At 37.3% G+C, this 12,497-nt stretch overlaps 1 protein-coding gene across 1 annotated transcript; it reads left to right on the top strand.

Moving 5' to 3' along the window:
• The first annotated feature begins 374 nt into the window (after nucleotides 1-374).
• Nucleotides 375-6,854, top strand: LOC130244269 (uncharacterized). Its single transcript, XM_056476661.1, has 5 exons — nucleotides 375-508; nucleotides 3,394-4,397; nucleotides 4,575-4,730; nucleotides 5,534-5,632; nucleotides 5,994-6,854. Exons 2-5 carry the CDS (start codon nucleotides 3,396-3,398, stop codon nucleotides 6,291-6,293), a joined length of 1,557 nt encoding a protein of 518 aa, XP_056332636.1. The 5' UTR covers nucleotides 375-508; nucleotides 3,394-3,395; the 3' UTR covers nucleotides 6,294-6,854.
• The last annotated feature ends 5,643 nt before the right edge of the window (nucleotides 6,855-12,497 follow it).

Genomic DNA, 12,497 nt, shown 5'->3' with positions numbered 1-12,497 from the left:
ATGATAATGTTATAAACAGCAGAGAGTCGTATGAAAGCAGTTGATGCATGTCCAAAAGCACTTGTAATTTGTTGAAAAGAATGAGAAACTGCTACTATTATGTGCACAAATGACTAATTGTTTTGAGATATGCATGAACTGTTGTGCAAATGTAAATATTGTTGTGAGAAATGCACCAAAGCCACTGAGAAAAACTGTAAAAGTTACGTTAACTGATATGTTTGTAATTACATTTGTTGTTCCTGCTTGATTAAAAAAAGATGAAAACATTTTTTTGCGCCTCTCTCTGCAATTTATCATAATAATTTAAACGTTCTAACTTAATCTTTTGATATATTTGTTTGAAATGTTTTATTTTTCCTTAAACCATTTGTTCAACTAAAAAGACTAAACAATTTTGCATTGCAATAACATCAATGATCCTGATATTTTCCTAAACTCTTCTTTTATTTGTGTTGCTTTTTTAGAAGACCATCAGATCTACAGGCAGGAGCAGTTCATGGAGTAGGTAAGCTTTTTAGTAACAGGTGGAATTGAGTTAAATGTTTCAGATGTTTGTTGTTATCTGTCATTTAGAGGAATTAAGATAACCAAAAGTCAGTTATTAAGAGTTAAAAAAAAGAAAATAAGTAATTATAAATGACATCCCTCTCTATTTTTAATAATAGATGGAATGGCCTTGTAAATTATGCAGCACTGTTGTACCAACAAAGACTGATATACTAAAACATTATAGACTGCATCATGGGACATTTGGACATGCTCATGCCTTGCCTTGTATACATATAGATTGCCCATGCACTTTTAAAAACTGGAGTAGCCTCCGCTGTCACTTGTCACGACAACATCCAGGAGTTGACTCACTTAACTCACCTCAAGTAACTCTTTTCTTTACCTGCCTATTATGTCAAAAATCTGGATTCCCTAGCGAAAAAGAGTTTTTTGAACATATTGGTCATCATCTGAAGAATAACGAGACTGTAAAGTGTGTTTTTGCTGGGTGCAATCACCAAACAAATGTGTATGGGACTTTCGCGACACACAAACACAGGAAGCATACGCCACATACTTCACAAGATTTTAAACCAGGCATTATTGGTGAAAGACAGTTAACTGAACAGGAGGAGTCACTAGTTTTTGAAGCCTTTGAAGAGGATCATGTTCACAGTGATGGCAATTACCTAGGCTCTGGCTCAGATGTTCACTATGAAGAGGATAATGGAAGCAGTGTGGTTGTAGAGTACATAGCATCCCTCCTTTTGAAATTAGAAAGTGTTCATAATGTTTCAATTCGGTGCATTGATGAACTAGTAGATGATCTTCACTTCATAGTAAGTTCTGCATCCATTACTGCAATAAGAGATATTGTTGTTTCACACTTAAAGAAACATAATTGTACGATTACTGACACGTTTGTTACATCTCTAGTGGAAGAATTGTGCGAATCAAATCCACTAAGCACAGCACTTAGTGCTGGTGGTCCTCTTTCATCATCATTTAGAAGGCGACAGTATTATAAAGAAAACTTTGAAGTCGTTGAGCCCATTGAATACATCCTTAATCCAAATGAAAAGAGAAGTTTCCAGTATATACCAATTCGCCAGTCCTTAGTTCATATTTTGGGTAAAGAAAATCTTAGAGAAAAAGTTCTGAGCAAAGAACAGGACCAGTTGTCATCTATTTATTATGGATCATACCGTGATGGTACAGTCTATAAAGAGAATTCTTTTTATTCTGAAGAGCTAAGAATTGCACTTGTGTTGTATGTAGATGACTTTGAAATTTGTAACCCCCTGGGTACATCAAGAAAAAAGCATAAAATCACAGCTGTATACTGGGCCTTTGGCAACATCCCTCATTCATTGCGATCCACTCTTAACTCTGTATACTTGGCCCTTTTATGCAAAGCAGTTGACATCAAAAAATTTGGCTACGCTGAAGTGCTTGCTCCTTTGTTAAAAGACATTGCCATTTTGGAGAGTGACGGTGTCTACATTTCCAGTCTTGGACAACATGTTAAAGGCTCTGTGTTTTGTGTAGTCGCTGATAATCTTGGGGCACATTCCATTTGTGGACTTGTGGAAAATTTTTGTGGACCATTCATTTGCAGATTTTGTCTTGGAGAACGATCAGAATTTCAAAGAAAGGAGGTGAGGTCAGGTGCATTTTCTGCTCGGACCAAAGAGAATCATGCCACTCATTTATCGACTGTTAAAGAAAATCCAGCTTTGACACACTGTTACGGTGTAAAAAATGCCTGCCCACTTACTGAAAATCTGAGCTATTTCCACTGTGTGACTGGCTATCCACCCGATATATTGCACGACATTTTTGAAGGCATTGTTCCTTTGGAATTAGCTCTGTGCTTCAGTGTTTTTATTTCAAAGAAATATTTCACTTTCAGTGAACTTAACAGTGCCATCACACAATTTCCGTATAAATGGGCTGACAAAACTGATTGTCCTCAGCCATTGCCTACAACCTTTTCCTCAAAAAAGAGGATTGGAGGGAATGCACATGAAAATTGGGCCCTCATACGACTGCTGCCATTCATTATTGGACAAAGAATACCTTTGAATGATCCAGCCTGGCTTCTACTTATGTCTTTAAAAGACATCATTGAACTTGTTGTTGCCCCAGTTCACAACAAAGAAAGTATTGCATATCTTGACTCAAAAATTTCCGAACACCGACATAGATTCCAAGAAGTATTTCCTAATGAAGGGTTAATCCCAAAGCACCACTTCTTAGAACACTATCCTGCATTAATAAATGCTTTTGGGCCTGTGATTGCTTTCTGGACAATGAGATTTGAAGCAAAGCACAGCCAATTTAAGCAGATTGTGAGACACACTGGCAACTTTAAGAACATTCTCCTTTCTCTGGCCACAAAGCATCAGCTTATGATAAGTCATCACCTGCATTCCACAACAGTTGTGCCTGCTCTAAGCGTTGTAAGAGTCACATCAGTTCCATTGGATGTACTGCATGTAAATGTTCAGGAATCAATCAAGCATCTGTTTCCTTGTCAGTCTCAAGTACAGCTGGCTGATACAGTCACCTTTCATGGAACAAGGTACTCAAAAGGCATGATCGTGGCCTATGGTGGTACTGCTGGTCTTCCTGATTTTGCAGAGATTGTCCAAATTGCCCTTTTTGGGGAAAAGGTGCATTTTATTGTGAAAACACTCATGTCCTGGTATGATGAACACTATCGTGGATTTCATCTTGAGAAGACTGATCACATAACTCTTGTTGAACAACAAAGGCTTAGTGATGTTTGTCCCCTGTCAGCCTATATTGTTGCAGAAAAGCTCATGGTGACATTAAAGCGCTACATCTGTCTCCAGTGTTGAGTATGACTTTGTATAATTGTTTCTTCTACCTTTCTAGAGATGGAACCAACAGTCAGATTCCGGGTCCTCATTGATCACGAGGTCAAAAAACTTACACTCAAAAGTGGCATACCCTCAACTGTTGATGAATTGGTTGCAGCCATCCAAGAACAATTTGCCATCACCACTGAAATCAGTGTTCAGTACAAAGATGAAGAGTTTAATGACTTTTTCACTCTAACGACCACAAAGGAACTTAAAGATAAAGACACACTGAAAGTAGTGTATGTTCCGTTAAACATAACACTGACTGTTGTTCCCCAGGAAAGCACCCCTGATGCCTCCAGTGTGTGCTCTTTATCAGAGTCTGTGACACACTCTGACGTCTCAGATGATACTGTGATTCTCTCTCCTTCACCCTCTGAAAGACAATATCCATGGCCTGCTGTATTTCCAATTCCAACTTTCTCACACAATACTGAGCTGGCTTTGAGTCAAGGTAATGAGATTTATTTAAGAGATGGCACCCTACTGACATCACCCAGTGTCAAAGCAGATATCTTGGAGCGCCTGGCAGAGGCCATGTTTTGCTATACAGCATACCCCAATGATGCCCAGAGATCTGCAGTAGCACAGGCACTAATAGAAAAGCATCCCTGTTTGAAGGAACCGGGATCTTTTAATGGAATTTATGGGTGGCAACAAAGCCTGAAATACAAATGTGGAAACTATCGTACCAAACGCAAAGCATTGGGAAGTCCTGAACTCCTGATAAACTCAATGAAACACAAGGTGGGAGATGAGAGAAAACCTGCTAAAAACATCAAAAAACCAAAGAGGGCAGAAGTAAATTTCCTGCCTCAGCACCCTTCAGGTGATACAGATAACAGCCTTGAGAATGTGAGACTTGAGTTAATAGAAGCCAGCAAGAAAAGGGATGTCAAAAGCATAAATGACATGATGGCCAGGACGTATAGCTGCAGAAGAATGGAAGTGGTTGCCCAGTCCCCAGATGTACCAAAATTGAAAGAAAGATGGCCTGCCCTCTTTGAACCATTCCAGGTAAATGATTTATCACTGACATGATGCTCACTCAGTTTTTGTTTAAAGGAAAATAGTGAACAAAGTTGCTAGAATGTGATGCTAGACACTCCTAAGGCGGTTTAAGAATGAAAGGTTGCCAATTAATTACACATCTTACGTGTTCCAAATAACAGTCAAACAATTTATGTATTACAGATAAATGAAGAATTCCGAAGGTGTACTGCAGTTCCACTAGAATCAATGTTTATGTCCCAGCTGGACAAGTACACTCCAAAACTTCTTGACCTGTTTAGTGCGAAGGGTGGAGCAGCTGGTCAACGCATCAAGAACTTGTTATTGGAACTGATACAGGTGAGGCAAAAGTGGTAACAGTGTTGTAGATGCATATTAATGCAATAAGTTCTTTTATTTACTTGTCTTGTGAGTAAATAATAAAAATAATTTTTATTAATCCTAATAAATTAAAGATAAATAAAAAGTGTGTGTGTGTGTGTGTGTATACACAGTTGAAGTCAGAATTATTAGTCCCTCTTTAAATGTTATTTTCTTTTTTTTAATATTTCCCAAATGATGTTTAACAAATAATATTTTTTCTACTGGAGGAAGTCTTATTTGTTTTATTTCGGCTAGAATAAAAGCAGTTTTTAAATACGATCAATATTATCAAAATTATTAGCCCCTCTAAGCTATATTTTTTTCGATAGTTTACAGAACAAACCATCATTATACAATAACTTGCCTAATTACCCTAACCTGCCTAGTTAAACTAATTAACCTAGTTAAGCCTTTAAATTTCACTTTGAACTGTATAGAATTGTCTTAAAAATATCTAGTCAAATATTATTTACTGTCATCATGACAAAGACAAAATAAATCAGTTATTAGAAATGAGTTATTAAAACTATTATGATTAGAAAAGTGTTGGGAAAAAAATAATCATCTCTCCATTAAACAGAAATTGGGGAAAAAAAATTTAACGGGGGGGGGGGGGGGGGTGTTGGGGCTAATAATTCTGACTTCAACTGTGTGTGTATATATATATATATATATATATATATAGCTCTAGTACAGAACCACACTGATAATGGCATTGTACGTTTGTAGTTGTATTCCCTTCAAGAATCAATTTTTCATTATTGACTTATCAACTATAGGATCCGAGTACCTCTGTGGTGAAGAAAAGAGACGTGACTCTGAGATGCCTCATTGAATACATGGGAGAGAGTGGGCAAGAGCTCATCTCTGACTACATTGTAAGTATTGTTTAAAAAACATGGTTAGACTTTTTCAATATCAATCTTATGTCTCCCTGAGATATCGTACGAGACTAGAGTTAGGGATTAGCTACCATGTCTAAAAACAAATATTGTTACGGTTCAAAACACACCTACAAACACCCAGATGTATGTGCAGGAACCAGGGTCCCAAATTAACATTTTGGTTGTCCAGTTGCAGACTTGATTTAAAAAATACTGTCATATTTTTCAACTGCAAATCCTTGTTTTACATTTTGCAGTGTTTTTTCGACTTTTAGAGTCATAATCATCTGACACTATAACTGTAAGAGTGGCATTTTCAGTTTTGACACTTATTGTTCTGTTTATTCTCATACAGGGAAAAACGGAGAGCAGTGTCCATGAGGACTTGAACATGCGCAATATGCAGATATATGTCTGCTGTGAACCAGATGCAGTGGGCATCATCATTGAGGGAATTCCGGTGCTTACTGATCTTGGAAATCTGGCCAGGGCATGTTGCTTGCTTCTGGGGATGACATATGCTCTGAACTTGCAGTATCCACCACAACTTTGCAAAACATTTGAGGTGTTCCAAAGACTTTTTGTGGGACTTGACACACTGCGCCCAAAGCCTTCTTCCCGATTCATGACACTCAAAAACAAACTTCTGAGTTAGTTGGTCAACTGCCAGCCTCACACTAAATGGCAATCTTGTGTTTTTATTGAGTTTTCCAGAAGATTGTTGTGAATGTTTAATTGTTAATTGGCTGAGTCTCAGAGGTTCTGTTTCTTTGCTGCTTCACTCTTGTTCGATGGGCTGTTTAACTAAAAGCAATGTGGTAGTCAAGCACAGACTTCTTCAGTTCCTGGATAAGTGTCCAGCTTCTGGGCACTTGATTTGCTGAAGTTTGTTTTGTTATGTCAAATACTGAGGTCAGAGGCCCTTTATTTTATTTTATTTCAATTTCAAATGTTTTATTGCAATATAGCACAGATTGCACTTTAAACATGTTCTGTTATTAGTTTAACATGTTTTAACATATGTTACATGAAAATGTATTGTACTGTACACACAAGTCAGGCTGTTTATGTAAATTGCTTAGGTCAAGAGTGACTGTACTTTAATGTTAGTGTTAAGAGGACACAGATTGCACTTAAAAGGTGTTCTATGTTGCATTTAAAAATGAGAAGTTTCTGTAATTTGTAATTTCAGAAACTGCATCCAATTGTTTGTATATGGCAGCTGTTATAGAGTAATAAACATTGGAAACTAATATCTCTTTCTTTATTAATTAAAGTTATGACAATGCTAACTAATTATTTCAATTGGACTGAAGAAAAAAAAAATTCTAAATTAAAAAGTAAAAAAATTATTTAACTAAAATCAAAAAGTTTAGTTTTATATTTTAAATGTTACTTATTTTAACTAAGTATGATTGGGTAAATTTACTGAGCTTTGTCACATTGGTTAAACTCAAATATTTTGCTTTATATTGTAGACTCTACTTAATTTTTTTGCATACAGTAAAATAAATAATATTGATTTTTACCAAATTAAAATAACAAGAAGTTCACTAAACTTACAAAAAGTAGTTGGAAAATGTTGCCTTAATTTTTTTGAGTAAAATCTAAGTAACAGTTTTTACAGTGTAGATAGGTAGAGAATGATAACCAGTCAAAAAATAATGTTTCAATAATTCAATTCACCATTATTTGTATAGCGCTTTTACAATGTAGATTGTGTCAAAACAGCTTCACATAAAAGATCATAGTAAATTGAAATAGTGTAGTTCACTTTTAAAGTTTAAGTTCAGTTCAATTCAGTGTGGTTTAATAATCACTACTGAGGGTTCAAACACTGAAGAGCAAATCCATCGATGCGCAGCTCTACAGATCCTGAACCATGCAAGCTAGTGGCGACAGCGGCAAGGAAAAAACTTCACCAATTGGCAGAAGTGAAGAAAAAAACCTCGAGAGAACCAGGCTCAGATTGGTATGACCATTTCTCCACTGGCCAAACGTTCTGTGCAGAGTTGCAGTCCAAGTGTCCCTAATGTGTCGTTAGCGTCATCTATGTGAATGTTAAAGTCTCCTACAATTTGTATTTTATCAGTTTTAACTAGTAAGTCAGAGATAAAATCAAAAAACTCTTTTAGAAAATTGACATAGGGTCCTGGGGTATATATATGGCGATTAAAGCGAGCGATAACATAGGTTTTTGCATAATGTCCCGAAGGATAACATTAAGCGCTAATACTTCAAAGGAGTTAAACATAAGTCCGTTTCTCTGATTATCATTAAGAATATCACTAAAGATTGATGCAACTCCACCACCATAGCCAGTTTGACGAGCCTCATGTTTACATAAGAATCCTGGAGGAGTTGCTACATTTAAACCAATATAGTCATTTTGTTTCAGCAGGTTTCAGTGAGACAGAGTGCATTAAGATTGTTATCTGTTATTATTTCATTTAAGATAAGTGCTTTAGGTGCTAGTTACCTGATGTTTAGGAGACCAAGCTTTATGAAATTTGTATTTTCACTTGTTTCTTGTTTAATTCTTACTAGATTATTTCTGGAGCCCACAGTAGGTTTATTTCTTGATCTAATAATACGAGGAACAGACACAGTCTCACAGTTCCCTAAGATACAGGGAACCATTTTACATTTACATTTAGTCATTTAGCAGAACATTTTATCCAAAGCGACTTACAAATGAGGACAAGGAAGCAATTCACACAACTATAAGAGCAACAGTGAATAAGTGCTGTAAGCACGTTTCAGCTGTGTAAAGTCTAAGAAGCAAAGCATTAGTAATGTAAATTTTTTTTTTTTTTTTTTGATAGAGTACAGTTAGTGGTATAGCCAGAGAGGCAATTGCAGATTAGGAAGGAAAGTGGAGACTAAATAGTTGAGTTTTTAGTTGTTTCTTGAAGACAGCAAGTGACTTTGTAGTTCTGATGCAGTTAGGGAGTTCATTCCACCAACTGGGCAGATTGAATGCGAGAGTTCGGGAAAGTGATTTCTTCCCTCTTAGGGATGGAACCATGAGGCGAAGTTCATTCACAGAGCGCAAGTTTCTGGAGGGCACATAAATCTGCAGAAGTGAGAGCAGATAAGAAGGAGCAAAGCCAGAGGTCGCTTTGTAAGCAAACATCAGAGCTTTGAATTTGATGCGAGCAGCAACTGGCAGCCAGTGCAAACGGGTGAGTAGCGGAGTGACATGTGCTCTTTTAGGTTCATCAAAGACCACTCGTGCTGCTGCGTTCTGAAGCAGCTGAAGAGGTTTGATAGAGTTAGCTGGAAGCCCGGCTAGTAGAGAGTTGCAATAATCCAGTTTTGAACGAACAAGAGCTTGAACAATGAGTTGAGCTGCATGTTCAGATAGGAAGGGTTGGACCTTTCTAATGTTATAGAGTGCGAATCTGCAAGATCGAGCAGTTCTAGAAATGTGGTCAGAGAAGTTTAGTTGGCCATCAATCGTTACTCCAAGGCTTTTTACCATTTTGGATGCAGTAATGGTTGCCCCATCCATCTGGATTGAAAAGTTATGGTGTAGAGTCGGGTTGGCAGAAACTTCAAGCATTTCTGTTTTCGCAAGGTTGAGCTGAAGAGGTCGGACACCTCTCCCCTCCAAGACACCCTGAATGACCTGTCATAGAGCTAAGATCTGAACCATTGAGTAACAGTGCCTGCAACGCCCAGTGACTCAAGCGTAGATAGCAGGATCTGGTGGTTTACAGTGTCAAAAGCAGCTGATAAATCCAGCAAGATGAGGACAGATGATTTAGAGTCTGCTTTAGCCAGTCTGAGATCCACGACCGAGAGCAGGGCAGTCTCAGTTGAGTGGCCTTTCTTAAAGCCAGATTGCTTGTTGTCCATGAGGTTGTTTTGAGTAAGAAAGTCCAGGACTTGATTGAACACTACTTTCTCCAAAATCTTGGCCATGAATGGAGGCAGGGATACCGGTCTGTATATACAGTCAAGAGATATACAGTCAAGAGATGTGTTAATTATGTGAGTCAGTGTTGGTATGACTGCAGGAGAAATGGCTAGCAAGAGATGAGAGGGAATGGGATCAAGTGGACAGGTGGTTGGATGGCTAGATAGCACGAGTTTGGACACCTCAGACTCAGAGAGCTGAGAAAAAGAGGTGAGTGTGTGTGGTGTTGGTGGTGTATCTTGCGTGTTTGTTGTAGGTGCAGCAAATTGAGCACTGATTTTTGCAGTTTTGGTGCAAAAGAATGTAGCAAAGTCATCAGTAGTGTGGAGGATGCTGGTGGAGGAGGAGGATAGAGGAGGGAGGAAAATGTTTTAAAAAGTAAGCGAGGATTGGTGGCACTGTTGATTTTCTGACGGAATTATGTCTGCTTTGCAGAAGTAACCTCAGCCGAGAATTTTTTTTTAAATAAACAAATGTTGATTGGGGTCATAAATATACCCCAAATTCAAATTAAGGATTAATTTGCAACTGTATGTTTTGACTGTTAGACTGACAACTAGCAATGTGGACATACTAAAAGATGGCTAGTCCTGTGGGACCGAGTTAGTCAAGACCTCCCGCTGTCTCAAAATGACACCTGTTTACAAACAGACTACTGAAGCTTCTTTGCTCTGAGGATTTGATGACCTATCCTCTTTAAGTTGCCCTTTGCATGAAGCTCACCAGTGCTCTTGTCACTCCTGTCAGCACTTCTTTAAGCTTCTGTACAAAGAGATTTAAAGAACAAACTAAAACCTAATTTATCTTTTTTTTTTATCTTATTCACTGATTGTAGATAAAGTTTTTCTTCATGTTATGTAAAAACATTATTCAGTCACTGTATCCACTATATTCATTTGGTGTAATAATGCAGTGTGTCTCTCATTGCATTAAGAAATGGGCATTTTTTCTTTTTTTTTTGCAACAGTGGCAATTTCAGGCTAATATTTACAAGCTCAGTGTACATAATCACAGAAAACCAACCTCATTAGTGAACAGAAGATACGTTCAGTCCTTTAACAAAAATTTTAATTAAAATAAATACTAGGTTAAAAACAACACAAAAGTGCAAACACATTCACATATTCCAGCCTATCAGTTGGACCAAGGTATAAAATCTTCTTACATGTGACAAGTTAAACATGTCCATCATTCTCATTCACTATCCTTCAGCTTAGTCCATGATTTGTCAGGGGTCGGCACAGCAGTTTGAGCCACCAAGTACTCTGTCATATGTTTTATGTGGTGGATGCTCTTCCAGCAGCAACCCAGGACTGAGAGTACACTGAATGGCACATCATGATTTTGCCAAGTACAATATGATCCTGGATTAACATCTATGTTGATCGTAGGACATCATTTTTGTTGGAAAATGTAATCAATACCTTTTCCTTACCCCTAAACCCAACCATAACTAAATTAATCTCTAAAATCTGAGGGGAATAATAGTTGGATAACAATCGTGTAGAAGTGCATAAACCTAACCGTAAGCCTAAACCTAACATAAACGGTAAGCATATGCCTTACTTTTGATTGGCTGATTAGAAAATTGTTCCAGGATCAACATAGATGTTCATCCAGGAACATGTCCTACTTGATGAAATCAGGTAGATGCCCTGACACACACACATAAACAGTTGGGAAGGTTACTTTTACAGGTTGCAAAATACATTATTTCAAGTCATTTGCAACATATTTAGTTACATTGAGATACTAATAAAAGCAGGGTTTTCTAAAGAAGAACTGCATCCACAAAATATTTGACTTATTTGATTATTATGCACAAAAATAATGTGCAGGAGAAAAATATATACAAGAAAGGTTATATACATTGATTCCTTGCACATTATTTTTGACATCCGTTTTCCATTCTATTTCTATCATGAAGCAAAAACTGACAATCGCTCATTCTCAAAAAGCCAACACAATGACTTATTAGAGATGAGGTATGTTGAACTTATTTTGTCTTTAGGAAATGTGCAAATATTAGCTGCTGAATAGCAGTAATAAACGAAAAAAAGTGTGATCTTTAAACAAATTAAGAGAATTGTATACGTCATCTTGTTCAAATGTTTACCTTAAAATATCTCTTTTTAAAAAAAATCTTTATTTTTTTTTTTATAAAAATCTTTGCTGTGAAAATGCAACCTATAGTGTCAAAAAATAGGAAATACACTCATTTTATTAGGTACACCTTACTATTACTGGATTGGACCCCGTTTTGTTTTCTGAACTGTCTTCCTTCGTGGCATAGATTCAACAAAGTACTGGAAATATTCCTAGGTAATTTTGGTCCATATTGACATGATAGCATCACGCAGTTGCTGCAGACTTGTCTGCTGCACATCCATGAAGCGAATCTCTCATTCCACTACATCCCAAAGGTGCTCTATTGGATTGACACTGGTGACTGTGGAGGCCATTTGAGTACAATGAACTCATTGTCATGTTCAAGAAACCAGTCTGAGATGATTCGCACTTTATAATATGGCTGCTGTAGCCCATCTGCCTCAAGGTTGGACGTGTGTTCAGAGATGCTCTTCTGCATACCTCGGTTGTAACGAGTGGTTATTATCTTTCTATCAGCTCAAACCAGTCTGGCCATTCTGGTCTGACCTCTGGCATCAACAAGATATTTGTGTCCACAGAACTGCCGCTCACTTGATATTTTCTCTTTTTCGGACCATTGTCTGTAAACCCTAGAGATGGTTATGCATTTATGCGTTCAAAGTCACTTAAATAATCTTTCTTCCCTATTCTTATGCTCGGTTTGAACTGCAGCAGATCGTCTTGACCATATCTAAATGCATTAATGCATTGAGTTGCTGCCATGTGATTGTCTGATTAGAAATTAGCAGCAGTTGGACAGATCTACCTAATAAAGTGGCCAGTGAGTGT

This window comes from Danio aesculapii, chromosome 1 (genome assembly GCF_903798145.1).
Source record: "Danio aesculapii chromosome 1, fDanAes4.1, whole genome shotgun sequence".
NCBI classification, from domain to species: Eukaryota; Metazoa; Chordata; class Actinopteri; order Cypriniformes; family Danionidae; genus Danio; species Danio aesculapii.
Note: the sequence above shows the minus strand (reverse complement) of the source record. Positions and strands in the feature narration are given on the sequence as shown.

What these genes read in the sequence shown, in the direction of transcription:
- LOC130244269 (XM_056476661.1), top strand. Translation starts at nt 3,396, where the DNA reads ATGGAACCAACAGTCAGATTCCGGGTCCTCATTGATCACGAGGTCAAA. An exon ending in CCCTCTTTGAACCATTCCAG is followed by an intron (nt 4,398 to 4,574) that starts GTAAATGATTTA and finishes TATGTATTACAG; the next exon opens with ATAAATGAAGAATTCCGAAG. An exon ending in TGTTATTGGAACTGATACAG is followed by an intron (nt 4,731 to 5,533) that starts GTGAGGCAAAAG and finishes TATCAACTATAG; the next exon opens with GATCCGAGTACCTCTGTGGT.